At 36.4% G+C, this 19,716-nt stretch overlaps 1 protein-coding gene across 4 annotated transcripts in view; it reads right to left on the bottom strand.

Moving 5' to 3' along the window:
• Positions 1-1,836: 1,836 nt before the first annotated feature.
• The window catches only part of SEC22A (SEC22 homolog A, vesicle trafficking protein), a 57,105-nt gene continuing 39,225 nt past the window's right edge, over positions 1,837-19,716 (bottom strand). For 2 of the 4 annotated variants that reach the window (XM_081065086.1, XM_081065087.1), the window contains 2 exons: positions 13,411-13,476; positions 1,840-4,194 (listed from right to left, as the gene is read on the bottom strand). In XM_081065086.1, the coding sequence (XP_080921212.1) occupies positions 3,994-4,194; positions 13,411-13,476 (267 nt within the window). In that variant the 3' untranslated portion in view covers positions 1,840-3,993. Of the gene's footprint in view, positions 4,195-13,410; positions 13,477-19,716 lie in introns of all 4 variants that reach the window. The other 2 variants (XM_081065085.1, XM_081065088.1) reach the window with 2 other exon arrangements.

Raw genomic sequence — 19,716 nt, 5'->3', positions numbered from 1 at the left:
GCCACGGCCTTCCACACAAACTCATTCATAATAACCCTGCGAGCTGGAGGGGTGGTTTTTTTTTTAATTAACTTTTGGCTAGGATTATTACTAAAGCCAGTTTAACCCAAAAATCAGGTTTGATTTATCAAAGCATTTTTAGGTAGAAAGACTGTTTCCTTAGAGATAAAGCACAAAAATAAAAAGAAGGCTTGACTATACACAAAGAATGCAGCCCCTGAAGAGTGACCTATAATTTGTGGTAAGACTAAGTGAACAATTTGGTCTGAGTGGCGGCTGCTTTTGGAATATTCTTTTATCATAAAGTGAACAAAAAAAATCTTAAAATAGCAAGAAGGTTCTCTCTCTTAGAAATCCAACAGCTCCGAGTGGGTCCTCGGGTTACTTAGTAAACGTTCTGGAATAAAGGCCCAGCAGCTGCCTGTATGGTGGGCAGCTAACCTCGGAGAAAGCACTTCTGTGATGGGGGGGGGTTAAGGCTCACATGATACAGCTGGTCTCTGTGGAGCCTTGACAAATCAGGACTCTAATGAGATTCCAGACATGACCTAATAGAAATGGAGCCATGAGTTTCTCCAGACTAGATTCTATTGTGAAAAATACATTTAATACAAAATAAATGTGCTAAACCAAGGATAGCACATTCACTTTATATACGTTATAAAATTACAAAGTTGGGTAAAGGTTCTCCATGTCTCTAGGCATTTATCTCAAATGCATTTTCAAACTTTAACATGGACATTTGTTCTTAGCTTAATAATTCTTACTCATGAGAATAAAATCCTCTATAAACCACATAAAAAATCCTGATATGAAAGTCTTTGAAGGTTTGTATAAGTTGAGGACCCAAGGAACAAACACAATATGCAAACGTGCATAAAGCAATTCAGGATTATGTTCACTTGAGCACTTCACAGGACATTCTGGTAAAAAAGTGCGAACATTTTTACCAGAATTCATCAGGAAGAAGTCTCTCCTGAGGAACTAGTATGCTTTGACTCACAGTCAGAGCAATGGAAACTTGTTCCCTTTTAGCCTCGACTTCCAGCAAGTTAAAGAGTCCAATTTTACACCCGGTAACAGCAACGTGTTCACCCTTCCTTCCATTTTCATTGACTTTGATTTTCTCCCCTTTCTGTTCACATTTTATTAACATTACTGTATTATGTCTTTTCTTGGTTGGTATAGTGCTTCCTATTCTTTCGGAAAGGAGGCCCGGTATACAAACCAAAATAACATTTCAAGTACAGACCAAAAAAACAAGCAAATACTGCCATTATTTTTAGGATATAAAAGAGAGTATCTTTGTTTGCCCTTAATCAAAAAGCAGTATTTCAGATTTACCTGAAGTAAGGTAATAAACACCTAGATTTGGCAGCAGCAGTCCTGAGCTCATTAAGAAGTCCCCAATTCCTTGATTTTACCAAGAGCATTCCTAGTCCCTAAATATATTTTTACTTATCTTCATTAGTTTCCATTGCAGCCCTGGGCTGAGATTAGAAATTGTATGTGTGCAGCTCTGTGACCTCAGGTAAATCATTAACATCTGATTATCTCAGTTTCCTCCTTCACAACAGGAAGGCAACTACTACTTCCTCTAACCACAAAACTCCTGAGGAGGAGGTAAATGCAGCCTTGCTCTTAGAAGTATAAATGTACTACAAATGCAAGATATTACTATCGTATACACAAGCGGCCTAAGGGATTCTTTCTCAAGAGCTTCAGGGCTTCTTTACATTCATGGCAAAAACTTCTTTCCAAATTCATGGTTTCTTGGCAAAAAACAAGATAGAGGCAGGGAAGTTATATAAACACTCAGAGATTCACGCACCAAATAATGAAAGAAAGCCTTTTTTATACATAAAACATTATTTATACCTGTTTTAATTTTTTACATTAAGATGTAAACATCCCCTGATCCAAAACAGCTGGTGATAAAACAAAACAAAACCACCCCCCCCAAAAAACAAACTAAGCCTTTAAAGATAGCTGGTGAGTTTTCAAGTGTCCTTGCTGAATGGATCCAAATACCAAACATAACTCAATAATTCAGTGATAAGAACCAAACTGAGCTATAAAATACCAGTATATAGCAAAATCACAATTAACCAGAATGCTCCAACTTCCTGGTTAACTGACTATTTACAAAACAAACAAAAAACGTGTTCTTGTATTAACCATTACCTTACAAAAACCTTTCTAAATTGAGCCACTTCACATTCCTGGCTAAGTACAAAATGCCAAACATAAATCAATTTTATTTTACTGATTTAGGATCATGCGGTACCTGGGGTATCTCTCAGAATATACAAAATTTCTGTGCAGTTTTCTCAGAGGCAGACAATTGGAGTGAATTGGGGTTTCTTGTTTTAAATAAATCCCTGACACCATAAGCTTACTGTCTTCCTTTTGCTTCATGCTCCTACAAGGAGAGTAGCAAAAAAGGTCCTAGTTAAGCACTATCTTACAGTTGTAGACATACCTACATAAGTAAACTTGTTCAGGCAAACAAGGCAGCTCTATGACTTTCCCCCCTGGACTAATTCTTCTACTTTATAAATATGCCCAGTACCATGAATTACATGTAATGGGTCCACTGTTTTTCTGGATATCAAATTTTAGTATCTTGTGAATTCTTTGTTTGGAATCTTTAACAAACACAAGAAAACCACTCAGGAAGATGACTTCCAAAACCAGGAGAGTTGGGAGATTTTGCTAATGGAATCAAACTGTGCTTCTGATATTATTAATTCATAACTCCTTAAATAATCGTTATGTTATCAAAAAGCAAGTACGTTCTCTAAGAGATTAGGGGCTTAACTCCTCAAAGCTATAGAATAGTGAGAGTTGCTGGGAGAAAAGTCACTTTGTGATATCTCAGTACATTTCAGGGTTTACAGGACCCATACCAGTGGTGGCACACAACACTGAGTTAAATAACACTGAGTCACAGAATGTCATTCCCGTTAGTGTTTTCTATCCCCCTGAAAATTCCAGAGAGCATGCCCCATTTCAGTGCTGGGTAGCACCTTTCTCACTGCATCGAGAAAAGAGTGGGTCTCTCGGATTCAGAGCCTTGGCAGGCACTAGCATCTAGCTAGACTTTAGTAACATTTTCTGTTTGAATTTTGTTTTGTAGTTACCTTTTATTTATGGCAAACTGATGCTGATTTTCCACTTGGAGTAGAGATTACTTTCTTTTTAAAAAATGTTAAAATTTAAAAGATAAATATTAAGAAAATAATAGCATATGTAGTACTCAAGTGATTGAAGTTTGGGAAACAACAGCTAGTCTAATATATCATATTTTTAAAAAGTGATTTCAAAAGAGAGTACTAATGTAGTCTAGAAAGGAAACATGACACTATTTCCAATACTTGTGATGTTCCAGAGATGAGCTCAGCATAGCCTCTGCTACATCAGGTGATTCCCAGAGTTGAGATTCAAATAAAAATATAAAAGGAAAAAGAACCAATTCCATACCATCCGGGACTTCATAAACTCATGGTACCATAAATGTGCAAATAATCTGTTATTTAGCAAGTCATTTGTTTTAAACATAAACTTTTCAATTTACTGTGGCATCTTTTTATTTGGTCTGTACTAATGCCTCACAAAGGCAAACCCGGAGTTCCTGCTTGGTCCTCAAAAAGATCAATTATTTTTTTTTGTTTGAACTCTTCAGCAAGGATTCAGGACTGCTGGCCAAGTCTTCCAGTGGTATCTGACTGGTCTTCCACTGTCATGGCCCTGCAGAGAGAAGTCTTCTCCTCTGAATAATAAGCTCACGGCCAACATTCTTCTGAGAGGAGTTTGCCGGGCAGGTGGCGCATGCTCACAGGCATGCCATATGCTGACAGAACAAAAAGGGGTTGGAGAGAAAGAAAGCAGAGCCTCTTGTTTGTGGTGAACAGCTTCTTCATCACAGTGGCAAGTAAGAGAAGCTCCCTCCTTTTTCCCCAGCAGCCAAGGCAACAGGTCTGAAGGACGGTGTCAGACATCATAATCGGGAGCCTTCCCCTGGGCTTGCCTCAGCCAGATCTGTAGTGTAACAAACGCTCCCACAGTCACGTGAAAAAAAAGCTGCCAGAGGTTGCGGAGTTCATAGAGATACATGTTGCATAGACAGATTAAGCCAAAAGTCAAAAAAGATTTGACATTTCGCCAGCCGGTGTAGTAGACAAGTAAATAACACTGTTCAAAATATAAAAATGAAAGATGGTTAGGGTACAGGAAAACAACCAGATGCTTCTGCCATCTAATTGTAACAGGCCACAGAGCAAAATATGAGAGTGGAATAAAGAGATTTTTCATCTACAGATAAGATAATGTAATATCAAGACATTCATATATGGAAGCTGCACAGCTTGAAAGGGAAATAGATTTTTCCTTTTATGTTTTTCATTTTTCAAAAGAAAAAGTATTTTCTACCATATTTAAAATGGAGGAATAATTGGACAACCCCCTTGCAAACAGACTGGAAAAATTCCTCAAGATGACAGGCAACAAAGAAGCATTCTCAGGTCTGAGGAGGTTCCATCTCTCATTTTCACCTCAGAAAAGTACAGAAAGCTCAAATAAGTCACTTAGCAAAATGGACTCTTATATAACCTGAACCTGAATATTACTGAAATCAACAAGTATTTCCTCATTCTCCCCCATTCAGTGCAAGGAATTAAGCTAGGAGGACCTGAGTGAACATTTGAAGGAGAAATCATTCAACGGATATTTATTCAGGGACTACTTTAAGTCTGGCATTGTTCTTTAGTGTTAAGTAAACAAATAAAGCCCTTGGTCACATGGAACTTACATTCTTGTGGAGAGAGAAAGATTATAAACATTTTACACAATAATATCAAATAGTTATGCCTTGAAAAAGATAAAAAAAGAGGACAGAAAATGCAATGAATGCTGTTTTAAAAGATATAATAAAGTACTCCCATCACCCTACCCCAATTCCTGCTTTATTTTTCCTCCTATACTATAAACATACTTTAAAAATATGTTTGTTTGTCATCTATATTCTTCCAATAGAACCTAAGCTTCATGTAAGGAGAGATTTTTGACTGTCTTGTTCACTCATTTATCTCCAGTGCCCAGAACAGTCCCTGGCACGTAAATGCTCATTAAAAATTTGTTGAATGGGAGCGGCTGGATGGCTCAGTTGGTTACAGCGCAAGCTCTGAACAACAGGGTGGCTGGTTTGATTCCTAAATGGGCCAGTGAGCTGCGCCCTCTGCAACTATATTGAAGGCAGCTGCTGCTGAGCTTCCGGAGGGGCTGCTGGATGGTTCAGTTGGTTAGAGCGCCGGCTCTCAACAAGGGTTGCCAGTTCAATTCCTGCATGGGATGGTGGGCTGAGACTCCTGCAACTATCCTGTTTCCCTGAAAACAAGACCTAGCCGGACAATCAGATCTAATGTATCTTTTCGAGCAAAAATTAATATAAGACCCAGTATCGTATCATACCATACCATACCATACCATACCATATCAGACCTGGTCTTATATTGTAGTAAAATAAGACCGGTCTTCCACTAATTTTTGCTCCAAAAGACGCTCTAGAGCTGACTGTCCGGCCAAGTCTTATCTTCAGGAAAACATGGCAAGATTGAAAATGGCAACTGGACTTGGAGCTGAGCTGTACCCTCCACAACTAGACTGAAGGACAACGACTTGACTTGGAGCTGATGGGCCCTGGAGAAACACACTTCCCCAGTATTACCCCAATTAAAAAAAAATTGTTGAATGAATAAACTGTTTTCTAGAAGATATCCAAAATTCGCAATCTGGCAAACATAGGAATTCTATGTGATAAAAAAATCTTGAGAAAGAAGCACAGGTCTCTGTGTGAAACTGTATCCAGGCTTCAGTACAGGAAGAACCTTAGGGTGTTTGTGACAATGCACAAAGAATGTGGAAATGTTTTGTTAAATGTATTTTTCTTATAGAAATTAGGACTGTGCTTACTTAAAAGGAAGACAGCTCTCCAAGCAAAATGAATTGGAAGAACTTATTTTACCTAAGTGATTTGCACTGTGTAAAAAAGTTGAACTAACTTTGTTTTGAAATAATTTTAGATTTAGATAAAAGTTGCAAAATAGTAGAGTATTCCTGTATACCCTCACCCTGCTCCCCCTAAAGATATCCTCTTATATAAACATAGTATAATCATCAAACAAGGAAATGAACAATGATACAATACTATTAACTAATCTATAGACTCGTATTCAAATTTTGCCAGTTGACCCACTAAGGCCCCTTTTCTGGTCCAGAATCCAATCCAGGGCTCTGTATTACATTTAGTTGTCATGTCTCCACAGATGTGTAATAGCTCTTTAAGTCTTTAGTTTTCATGACCTTGACACTCTTGAACAGTATTGACCAGTTTTTTGTAGAATGTCCCTTAATTTTACTTTGTCTGATATTTTCTCAAGATTAAAGTGAGGATATGCAATTTTGGTGATAATACCAGAGAAGTGATATGCACTATGTCTTGTTATGGATGATGTTAACTCTGCTCTCTTGGTAAGGTAGTGTCTGACAAGTTTCTCCACTGTGAAGTTACTATTCTTCCCTATGTATCTTGTGGGAGGGGAAATAAAGACACTCTCAGGTGAAACAAAACTAACAATTTGTCACCTATTGATGTACCCTAAATGAATAGTTAAAGGAAGTGCTCTAAACAGAAAGAAAACAATAAAAGAAGAAACTGTGGAACACTAAGAAGGAAAGCAAAAACAACACAGTTAAGCAAAAATATAGTTTAATATGGATTTCCAGTCAAGATGGAGGAGTAGGTAAATGCTGTGCTTGTAATCCTCTTATGGCCACATCAAAATCACAACTAAATTATAGAACAACCATCACAGAACTGCCTGAAGTCTAGCTGAACAGAATGCGTATAGCTAGGGATGTACAGGGGAGGCCATGTTGAACTGGTGGGAGGGGTGGAGGCGTGGAATGGGCTGGTCCCACACCCACACATGGCAGTTAAAAATCGAGAGGGGTATCTTGGCTGCAGAGGTCCTTCCTGAGGAGCAGGGGGAACCAGTCCCACACCAGGCTCGCCAGCTCAGGGTTCCAGTACCAGGGAGAGAAGTCCCTATAACTTCTGGCAAGATAAAAAATATGAATAAAACGGCACTATTTACATATCTCTCAACAATTACTTTAAATGTAAATAGATTAAATGCTCCAATAAAAAATATATAGGGTGGCTAAATGGGTAAGAAAACAAAACCCTTACATATGCTGCCTACAAGAGACTCACTTCTGATGGCAACACACACACACACACACACACACACACACACACTGATAGTAAAGGGATGGAAACAAACAAACAAAACTGGAGTAGCAATACTTATACCAGACAAAATAGACTTTAAAACAAAGGCTGTAAGAAGAGACAAAGAAAGACCCAGTAATCCCACTTCTGGGTATTTATCTGAAGAAACCCAAAACACTACTTCAAAGGGCCATGTGCATCTGTATGTTCACTGCAGTATTACTTACAATGGCCAAGATGTGGAGGGAATCTGGGTGTCCATCAATGGATGAATGGATAAAGAAGAGGTGGTACATATATACAACGGAATATTGCTCAGTTATAAAAAAAACAAAATGAAATCTTGCTATCTACAACAACATGGATGGACCCAGAAGGTATTATGCTGAGTGGAGTAAGTCAGACAGAGAAAGACAAATGCCATATGATTTCACTTGTATGTGTAATCTAAGGAAAAAATTAAATGAACAAACAAAACAGAAACAAACTCATAGATACATAGAACATTTTGCTGTTTGCCAGATGGGAGGGGGGTTGGGGGGGAAGGGTTGAAAAATGGGAAGGGATTAAACAGTACAAATTGGTAGTTACAAGACAGTCATGGGGATGTAATGTATAGCACAGGAATAATATTATAACCATGCATGGTGTCACATGGGTACTAGATTTATTGGGGTGATCACTTTGTAAGGTATATAAATGTCTAATCACTATGTTATACACCTGAAACTAATATAATATTGTATGTCAACTGTAATTGAAAAATAAACAAAATTATTTAAAAATATATAGTAAAATATAATAGATCTCCTCCTCTTGAGTTTTCTAAATTATGTTCAATGGTTGAAGTAAAAATTATAACACTGTCTGGTGTGATTCTAAGTACATGTAAAGGAAATATTTATGAGAATTACATTATAAATAGAGGAGGATACAGGGACATAAAAGGAGATATAGTTTCTATGCTTCACTTGAATGGGTACAATGACAACACCAGAAAACTGTGATAAGTATGCATAATGCAATACCTAGAGCAACCATTTAAAAAGCTTTACGAAGAGATACAGTCAACAACACTATAGATAAATCAAAATGGAGTTCTAAAAATATGTTCAAGTAACCCACAGGAAGAAAAACAGAAAAATTAAAAAAGAAAACAAAAAATAAGATGGCAGATTTAAGCTGTAATGTATCAATAATTACATTAAATGTAAAGGCTTAAATACAGCAATTAAAAAATGTAGATTGGCAGAACAGATTAAAAACCTAACTCAACTGCACGCTGTCTAGCAGAAAGTCACTTAGATGATATAGGTAAGTTGAAAGTAAAAGGATGGAAATGGATATATCATGCAAACATTAATCAAAAGAAAGTAGACATGACTACCTTAATATCAGATAAATATGAAAGTATTTCTAAGAGAAGAAAATAACCAGGGACAGAGAGGGATAATGATAAATGGATCAGTCCACCAAGAAGACACAGCAGTCCTAAATGTGTATGAACCAAACAAAAGAGCTGCAAAATACATGAAACAAACTTAAAGAACTGAAATGAGAAATACACAAATCCACATAGTTGAAAACTTCAATACCCATCTCTCAACAATTGCTAGAACAACTAGACAGCAAGCATTCAAAACACCATCAACCAACAGAATCTAATCGACACTTACAGAACACTCACTCAACTACAGTAAAATACACGTTCTGTTCAAGTGCCCATGGAACATATACCAAGATAGCCCATATACTGGGTCACAGTATAAAACTCAATAAATTTAAAAGAACTGTAATCACAGAGTGTGTTTTCCATCCACAATGGAATCAAACTAGAAATCGATAATGGAAAGAAAACTGGAAAATCTCCAAACATTTGAAAACTAGACACAACTGTAAATAATCCATAGGTCAAAAAGGAAGCCACAAGGAAAAATAGGTTTAAATACATTGAATTAAATGAAAATGAAAATACAACATATCAAAATTTATGGGACATAGATAATGAAGTGCTAAGAGGGAAATTTATAACACTAAATGTATGTATTACAAAAGAGAAAATTCTCCAACCAATCATCTAAGCTCCCATCTCAAGAGCCTAGAAAAAGAGACAAATAACTCAAAGCAAGTCTGAGAAAGGAAATAATAAAAGAGCAGAAATCAATAAAATTGAAAATAAGAAAAAACACACAAAATAAAACAAAGACAGGTTCTTTGAAAAGATCAATGAAATTAAAAAGACTGACAAAGAAGATACAAATTGCCAAGATGACGACTGAAACAGAATTATCACCCATTATGAAACAGATGTTTTGAGTAGCCCTATAACTATTAAGAGAATGGAATTTAGTACATAGTAGATAGCTACAGTAATCAAACTATGTGGTACTGGCAGAGGGACAGACACACAGATCAATGGGACAGAATATGGAACCCCAAAATAGACCCACACAAATACGCCCAACTGATGTTTGACAAAGATTCAAAAGTAATTCAGTGGAGAAAAAGTAGCCTTTTCAACAAATGGTGCTAGAGCGATTGGCCATCTATCCACAGGAGAAAAAACCAAACCAAACCAAAACACCGCAATCTAATCTAAGTCTCACATCTTATACAATCTTATACAAAACTTAATTCAAAATGGATCATGAACTTAAATGTAAAACATAAAACTATTAAAACTTTTAGAAAAACACAGAGGATAAAATCTTCAGGATCTGGTGGTAGGCAAATAGTTGTAGACTTGACAACACAGCATGATCCATAAAAGGAAAAATTGATATAATGAATTCTATCAAAATTAAAACTTTTGCTCTGCAAAAGACCCAGTTAAGAGGATGAAAAGACAAGCTACAGACTGGAAGAAGATATTTGCAAACTACGTATCTGACAAATGACTAATGTCTAGAATATATAAAGAATTCTCAAACTTGACAATAAAAAACAAACAATCCCAATAGAAAACAACATGAACAGACATTCCACCCAAAAGGTGACAAATACAGATGACAAATAAGCACATGAAATGATGTTCAATGTCATTAGCCATTAGGTAAGTGCAAATTAAAACCACAATGAGGTATCACGCCATACCTGTCAGAATGGCTAAACTAAAAAAACAGTGATAACACCAAACGTTGGAGAGGATATGGAAAAACTGGCTCATTCACACGCTGGTGAGAATGTAAAATGGTACGCCAAACTGGAAAACAGTCTGCCTGTCTCCCAACAGAACTAAGCATGCAACTACCACAGGGCCTAGCAACTGCACTCCTGGGGATTTATCTCTGAGAAATGAAGACTTATGCTCACACAAAAGCCTGTATGTGAAGATTTATAGCAGCTTTATTTATAATAGCCAAAAATTGGAACGAACTCAGCTGTCCTTCAATGGGTGAATGATTAATTGTGATACATCCATACCATGGAATCTATTTAGCAATGAAAAGGATCAAACCATCATTATATGCAACAACTTGGATAAACCTGCGGAGTATTATGCTGAGTAAAAAATGTCAGTCACAAAAGCTTACATACTAAATGGTTCCATTTATATAACATACTTAAAATGAGAAAATTACAGAAATGGAGCACAAATTAGTGGTTGCCAGAGAGTAAGTGGCAGGAAGGAGGGAAGTGGGTGTGGCTATAAAGGGGCAACAGGAGGGGCCCTTGTGATGGGGGTGTGTATATGTCCTGCATCAGCGTCTTAGCTGAGATACTGTACTACAGCTCTGCAAGATGGTACCCGTGTGGGGACGAGGTAAAGGGCAGACAGGCTCTCTCTTACAACTCCATGTCAATCGATGCTTATCTCAAAATAAAAAAGTTCAATAACAAAAGCAACTTTACCCACACGTATCTGTCTGCAACTTACTTTATAAAAAGTTAAAATGAACACTATATGCACACAATATAAAGAGACAGATACAGCAAGTATTGCAAAATGTTAACAATTAGTGATTCTAGGTGCACTAGTCTTTTAACTTTTCTGTAAGTTTGCGGGTTTTCAAAATAAGACACTGAGGGAAAAGGAACAGTCTCTAGTTTCTAGGTCCTTTGGTTTCCTATTGGAAATGATCCACATCAAGATGACTCCTGTCTGGCTAAGTTCTGTGCTTCCATAAGTGCCCACAGCCTGGAGAAAAAGGTAACAAGTCACGTGGTAGTGGCCTCTGAGGTCTGACCTAAGGGATTAAAAATATCCCGATCACTGGAGATAGTGCCTGTTATATGGTAACACATAATTACTTAAGTCTTCCTGTGGAAACAAACAGCATTACTATCACTGTACTCAGCACATGTGGAAAGCATGTATTTTCATGTCTGTCAATATGAAGAAAATTGTATTTTGCTTGTTTTTTTTTTTTAAGCACAAAATTGTTTACTTCTCTCAAGGGAAAGAACACCTGAGTGACACTGCTCTACCATGACATAACTCTTAGAACTTCTTCCAGCCGCTCTTTGACACCAGCTCTGGACTCACACAGACCTGGGTTCAGGTCGCTGACTGGCCACGAGAACTGTGTGGGCCTCAGTGAAAAATGATGATGGTAATGAGATTGGTGTGGGACCTTCTGTGAGGATTTAGGGGTACAAGGAATGTAAAGGGCTTAGCACAAAGTAGAGCTCAATACATTTTGCTATTATCATTAGCATTTACAATTATTTCATTCAGGTAAAACAGTCAACAGTATATTTTACAAGAATAATTATTCATGAAATTATTTTAAGGTTAATACTAACCTCATGTTGTTTTAGAATCATAAGATATAATGCATAGAAGTTATAAAATTATAATTTATAGCAGTGTAAAAATTATGCAAATATAGGAATTTTGCTTAGAGACAGCATGACACACTGGAATGAATACGGTATTTAAAATCAGAAGACTCAGAGTTAAGTCCTGATTCCACCACTCACTGGCTATGTGATCTCTGTATAGTACTGAAACTGGCTTAGACTTCTCATTTTCAAAAATGAGGTAATATTCCCTGTGCAACAGGATTGTAGAGATTCAAGTGTAGAAAATCTACACAAGAATACTTCATAACATTTAAGCACTTGTGACATCAGCAAATACAAGAGTTTTACTGCAAATACATTTCCTGTATGAAATGCCATTCATTATAATTAAGTGTTGAATTTAATAGAGAAACAATTTCTGAAGATGATAGAAATGATTAAGAAAAATTAAGGGATTTTAAAAAATGGGGTCACTGAAACTAAGATTTTTAATACATCTTTACATAAAAGTCAAATACATGTATTAAAAATATTTTACTAGAGAATTCCACTGAGTTTTAGGTAGCCTTGTATTTGCAGTCCTGAATCTTTCTAACGTTTTTTTCTATGCAAGCCAGAGAAATATGTCACTTGTAAAAGTTAGATCAAAATGTGCTACCATGTTTTAGCAAAGACATTCTTGAGTTTGTGTAACTGGGGTAGTTATCCCTCCCTTTCTTACAAATGGTGGCTCCTCTCTTCTTGGAAATACGAGGACCCATGTCTATCACTCGAGTGCAAAACCTCCTCCCTCCTCAAGTTTCATATCTAGTCTGTCAAGTCCCAGCCATCGGCCTTCTCAGTGTCCTCCCCGCACCCCTACTGACATTGTCCTACTGACATTATCATAGTTCAGGCTCTCATTACCTTCTGCCTGAAGTAATGGAATCACCTCCCAACTAATTTCTTTTCTTCCAGTCTCCACACTCTGACAATCCATCCTATTCATCACTGCTAAATTAAATATTCTAAAATCCTGCTTTTGCTGTTCCTTATTCAAAGACTTTCCCCCAAGTACAAAATCCTCAGCTTGGAGTATAATCAGACTCTGGAAGCTGAATAATCAGTCACCACAAAATCTAGACGTAGCCCTTATGGCCACAGGCAGATGCCATGTCACCACTGAAGCCCAGCACAGTGACACTGGTTCTCTGGGATCTATGTCCTTTCAAAATGTACGTAGGTCACAAAGCGGACAGAGGCTCAAGTTAAAAAGGAGGCAAAGGACTCAGACATTATTTTTATTTATTTGAAATGCACAAGTACTTATTAGAATTGATAACTGAAATAAACTATAATGTGAACGTGTTTCTTAAAAATGGGAGAGACCCTACCTGGTAAAGGCAGGCTGCTGTTCCAAGGAAAAACGCAATGATGTAATTAAAATCCTCCCCATCACTCTGCAAAAACAAAATTTAAAAAATTACTTTTCTTCTGATAGAACCCCATTTCCAAAAACAATCCACGGGGACAGGATATGAAAACGTTTATATGGTCAAATATGGCTTATATGGTTAAATGGTCAAATTTTTCACAAAGGCATATAACGATTCTCAAGAGTCCCCAAAGGGAAACATAAAATACGTCATAAGAACCAAGAAGTGTGAGGTAGCGGAAAACCACCAGGGTTCCTCTAGGTCGTGGCCTCCCTGTAATTTCATTTTACCCAAGAGTAGATGAAAGCCACTGGGGAAAAATTTCCATATAAAAGCCTCTCTTCTCTTTACTGAAGAAACCATATAAAAATGGACAACACCCCAGCGGCCTATACACTTAGTCCTGATCACTAGGGTCACTATTTAACTCAAATAAATATTGACACATTTTAATATCTAGTAAACACATCACTGAATTGTCCAATAAAGTAATTTGACATGATAAAAAACCCCCACAAAAAAAACAATCTGAAAAGCTACTGTCCACTAGAGTGTGCTAAATCCTAATGAGAAAAGTCAGTCGCACGTGCTGTATTACAAAAACAGCCACTCAGATGGAAAGCATCATGCATAGAATATTTCTTTTAAAAGAAAACGAATGGGAAGAAAAACAGCCCATGTTTTTCTATTCCTTTTTGATTCCTTTCAAATATCTGTATTTATTACTTCTTTCAATGTTGTTATGAAATAGAACATAAAGCCCAAGCAGGAGCATTCAATTGAGTCCTTATTTGAGAAAAAATATCTTTATACAATAAAGATTTTCACAAGACATGGGAGTGTCCCTCATGACCATGTCTTCATGAAATACAGAGAAGATTCCTTTTCCACTTGCTACTGGGCAACAGACCTGACTGCGGGGCAGAGGGAGTAGCTCGTCCTAGAGGGAGGTGATCTTAAAACAGGAGCCACTACCGTCTGGATGCTGAGGGCGCGTTCTGCCCCCGAGGCGAGGAACGTCAGCGCGAAGTCTGTCCACTTTAATAATTTAATACTTTAAATACTCTGGGCGGTGAACACACGATGTGATACATAGATGATGTATTACAGAATGGTACACCTGAAACCTATGTAACTTTAATAACCATCGTCACCCCAATACACTTAATTAAAAAATATAAGTTCTGCTTGGTTATTTTTCTTAATCCTTTATTTTTTAATTGATCTTTTCTTCTGATTATAAAAATTTATGTTTGCTGTAGAGAATTTAGAAAACAGATTGTTACAGAGAAGAAATTCCTATAGTCCATAATACCACAACTCTGGAAGAACTAGTGCTAACCATTTTATGTATTTCCTTCCAATCTTTTCTGTAGAAAAATAGATGTACATTTTTAAAAGATGGCATACTTTCATATACTGCTTTTTAGTACTTCACATGATACCACAATTACATACACACTTTCTCAAGATAGTCCTCAACCACGATTTGTAATGACTGTAACCTTTCATTGTGAGGCTGTACTATAATTCAATTATTGGCCTACAATTGGTTATTATTCCCCCCTAAATTTATAACATCACTTTATAACTCTCCAAATTGTCTTTGGAACTAAGTGTTCCAAAGCATGTTTCTGGAGTCAGTCAGATCTGGGTTCAGGTCTTAGTAGCTACATGATCTTGGACTATTTAACTTCAATTTCCTTTTTTGAAAAATAAAAATTACAGAGATTAAATAACATTTGTAAACACATAGAACAGTAGCTGGCACACAGAAAAGTACTCAAAAACATTCACTTTTTTTTCTCCCTGAGGTTACTGTCTGCATCGCTCACCAGATAATTAGATTACCTTTTAGCATTGTTTAAGCCTCTAGTATGCTGGCCTTGTCTTCTCAATTAGACCCTAACCTTTCTTCAAGGCAGAAAAATAAATGTTACTACTTGCATGAAACTGCACATAGTAAGAATTCAACACATGTATGCTAAATTGAGTTGAGCTTTGAAAAATCTTTATTTCGACTTGGTAAAGAGAAGATTGTCTATATTCTGGCATTCAGTAAATATTCATTAAGCACTTATGGGCCAGTAGTATGTTACTAGACCTAGGATAGAAAATAATTAAGTCCACACTAACTCAAGAAACTCACTCTCTAATCAAGAAGGCAGATACAGAAATCAATAATCCCACCCAAAATGGTAACTGATGGGATAGGGCACTAAGGGAGCCTACTGGAGACACGTTTAATTTTGTCTGGAGAACAAACGGTCAGGGAAGGTTTGCCAGAGGAAATAAAGCCTAACCTAGATCCTGAAGAATGGACTGTTAGACAAGTAGACGAGGTAGGAAGAGAATTCCAAGAAAAGGGACTAGCACTGAAAAGAGGGAAGAGGTTAGGATGACTTCCAGGTTTCTTGTTTAGGTAACATTTGAATGATACCATTCACTAAGTTGGAAATAAAGGAGGGAAAGTAGATTTGAGAGCAGAAAACACTGAGTTCATTTTGGACATGCTATTTTGGAGTTGGTAGTGGGACATCAAAAAAATTTAGAAGATATTTAAGTCTGCTTCAGGACAGAATTTGACCTAGAGATCTAGTTTAGTGTTAATCTATTTAAATACCAGTTAAATGAAAGAGCGGTCTATGACAACCAGTGTAAGCCTTAACTCTTGACCGGCTCCTTGATTGGAGAGAGAGAAAAACATAAAGGATATTTGGTGTCAATTGTGGAAATTTGAATATATAGTTTATATTAAATAATACTGCAGTGATCTTAAATTTCTTGGGTGTAATAAAGGTATTATGATTATGTGTGCTTAAAATAGACATATTGAATACTTTTGGAAAAAACTGTAATGATACCTACAATTTTACTTTCAAATAATTCAATAAAAGAGAAAGAAAGGTAGGTAGGTACACAGGTGAATGTTAACTATTTTTTAAAAACCTTTCTATATGTTTACATTTTTCAAAATAAAATGTTGTGTGGTGGGAGGTAAAAGAATACAAATGAACAAATGCTACACAGCCACTAAGCAGAATGTAACAGATTTCTATATACTGATATGAAATGATCTCCTATATATTAGGTGGAAAAAGACACAAATCAATATGAAGAGTATGCTGCCATTTATACAGAATTTTAAATGAATAATTATACTGTAAGTAAATATAGAAATACACATGTGCTACCATATGCACATAATCTCTCTAGGACACACCAGAGGCTGAATCTAGGAAGGAGAAGTAGGAAGACAACTAATTACTGTAAAAATTATAGGCTTTGAAATTTACCAGGTGTACATCCATGCATGTGAATGTGTATGTACATGTATTGACTTTTTTTTTAAAAGGACATTATGAAAATATCCAACGAGAAGGTGTAGAATTAGAAGAATATAAAGCCAAGGAGAGAACACTGGAGAATGCCACTATTTAAATGACAGGTGGAAGAAGAAAGTTTACCAAATAAACTGAGGAATAAGAGAAAGAAAAAAAAAAAGAGATAAAACTGTTTCATGGAAATGAAGGGATGAGAGAATGTCAAGAAAATTATGTAATAACATCAAACGATTAGTAGTGATTCATTTTATTTCCTTCTGACTTTCTAAAATAAGCATTATTTTTGAAGTTAAACAAGTAATTGTTCAAAGGAAGAACTGAACAATATGTGAGACGAAACAGGAAAGGGACATAGGACAAGGCCTCCGAGTGGCTGCAGTATTTGGCAATCAGGATCCTGGTGAGCTTAATGGTCAATGTTTGAAAGAACTGGAGGCAGAAGATATCACAGAAGACTAAGAGAACAGAGGTAAAGGAGATAGTCCACTCCTTCAAAAAATGAGACTAGAACATACAGCAAGAGGTTCTTTTGGGGGCTTTTGTTTGGTTTTTAAAGATTGGCAGGCTATAACATGTTTATGGGCTGAGAGAAAAGAGCCAGTAGAGAGCAAGCAGATGAAATGTAGGTGAGGGAATAGCCAGAGGTTGGGGGAAAGTGGGCAAAGGTGTAGACAGGGGACAGAAGGAGGCAGGCAGGACAGAGGGATGACAGCAGGGGTGAGGTGGTGCAGGGAAGGAGGGGGCGTGCAAATAAAAAATTTAAAAACCTCACATTCACCTTTGGGGGATGATAGGGTACCAAAATATTGCTCTGAAAACTAACAAACGGAAAATAATTTTTTTTTTAAGGTAAGAATGAACAGGAAAGCAAAGGCTTCATATAATAGTCACACAATATATTAGAATGATACTATTAAAATATTTGTAATAATTAGGAAATAAGTGAAAAAAAATACAAAATTATGACATGCACATATGTATATTTGTATATATGCATATGATTGTGCACATGTATGTATACATATGTATAAAATACAGAGAAAATTTGAAAATGATTTTTATTTTCTTCTTTATACATTTTCCCCCAATTCTTTAATAATGAGCACAGAATCAGAAAAATGCTTTTATTTTTTTTGAAAGCAAGCAAGCCCCATGTGTTAGCATAGATATTATACCACTAAATAAATCAAAAACTTCTGTTGAGCTTTAATAGGTATGTAATCTCTTTAAAAGGTATTAACAAATCTATGGGAAATAAAGAACAAGGGATAAAACCAAGTTGATTACTTCTGCTTTGTAGTAGTCATTACAATTTTAGAATCAGAGCGTCTTAGAATGTTCATTCTGTTGTGGTCCTTGAGCTTCTGTAGTCTAAAACCATCATCTCGCCCAACAGGAAAATAAGACCCAAGGGTAAGGCAACCCATCCAAGGTCACAAAGGTAGTTAACCAGCAGATGGGACCCAGGTATCCTGACTTCCAGGCCAGCATTTCTACTGCTGTATCAGAATACTCAATTTTTTTCTAATGCACCACATGCAAATTACTTCTAAATTGGCATCAGCCTAATTAATATCATTGTTTCAAGGTTGATCCTTAAAGGAACACAGGTAACATAAACGCAGTGTGATAAAAGCTTCTGCATTCATGAGGTGCCAATTCACCATAAACTTATTAACATCTCTAAACTCAGAACAAAGTGAGCAAATGAGTGAAAAAAATCCAATTTACACATTATTGCGAACACCAAATCAAATTTACCAACTTAAAAAAAAAACTACTCACCCTAAATGTCCCCAGTCTGAATTTAGAAAAACTTCAGTGCTACATATTTTAATAAATCCCTTGTTATCACCCTAAGAGGCAGTTATTAATCTGGAAGAAATAAACTTGTGCTGAATTTTCAAACAACATTAACAATATACAGGAATGTTAATTCATGTGGGTTCTCAAATTTGAATGTGCCTCAGGCACCAAGTTACATAGCAAAAGATAAATGTGGCAATCATTTTTAGCATTTGAAACAGTATTTAGAATTCATGGCCTTAAAGAAGTAAACTTTAAATTCATATTGATATATTGCTCACACTCAGGAAACATACAACATATTTTCAGCTAGATGTAAAAATATGATCCCCAACGAAATCCTTTGCTCTTAAATCAAGTATTGAAGAAACGCTGAGACCACTAAAGTGGGTTCTATCTTTCTGCCTCCTGTATCACCACCCTGATCTGAGTAACTCCAGCACAGGTTACTTCAAAACAGGTTTAAGTGCCATGTCCTGGAATCTGCACTCAAGTCTACACAGCAGACCACTTCAAAAAGGTCTCTTTTACTGACCAAAAATTACCTACCACGACTCCAGACATTATTCCTGACATGAAATACAATGAACCAGAGAGAAAACTAAGAATATGTCTTAAATTCAATGGCTTTTGTGAGAATAAAAAGGCCTTTTTATCCAATATAAGTAGTGAACAATGATAAAATAGTCTAATGAAAGAAATTTAAAAGTGAGAGACTCCAGGTCCCTCATTTTGTGTGTTTTTTTCTTTCAGGTTGATTCGAGCTACAAAGGATGTATTTGTTAAAACTGATCTAGTTTGCACCCCTAATCCTACCCTGCTTAATACTCTAAGCTTATCACAATTCCCTCTCCATTCTGACATTTCATTTTCTCCTTTTCTTTGCCCGTTATCCATTCCATCTTCTGGGATACGGAATCCTTAGGAGGCAGATACTTCCACCACTACATAATACTCCCTCATTAGTCTCATCATAAGACAAGGAAAAATATTTCAAGCACCAGTTACTTACTAGAACATTTTCCTCTCTATAGATGTAAAAATCCCCAATAACTGGAGCAGTGGGTTATCTCTACTTTTCATCCAGTGAATTTCCAAAAGCGCTGATTCTCAT

Source organism: Rhinolophus hipposideros (assembly GCF_964194185.1).
Source record: "Rhinolophus hipposideros genome assembly, chromosome: 2".
NCBI classification, from domain to species: domain Eukaryota; kingdom Metazoa; phylum Chordata; class Mammalia; order Chiroptera; family Rhinolophidae; genus Rhinolophus; species Rhinolophus hipposideros.
Note: the sequence above shows the minus strand (reverse complement) of the source record. Positions and strands in the feature narration are given on the sequence as shown.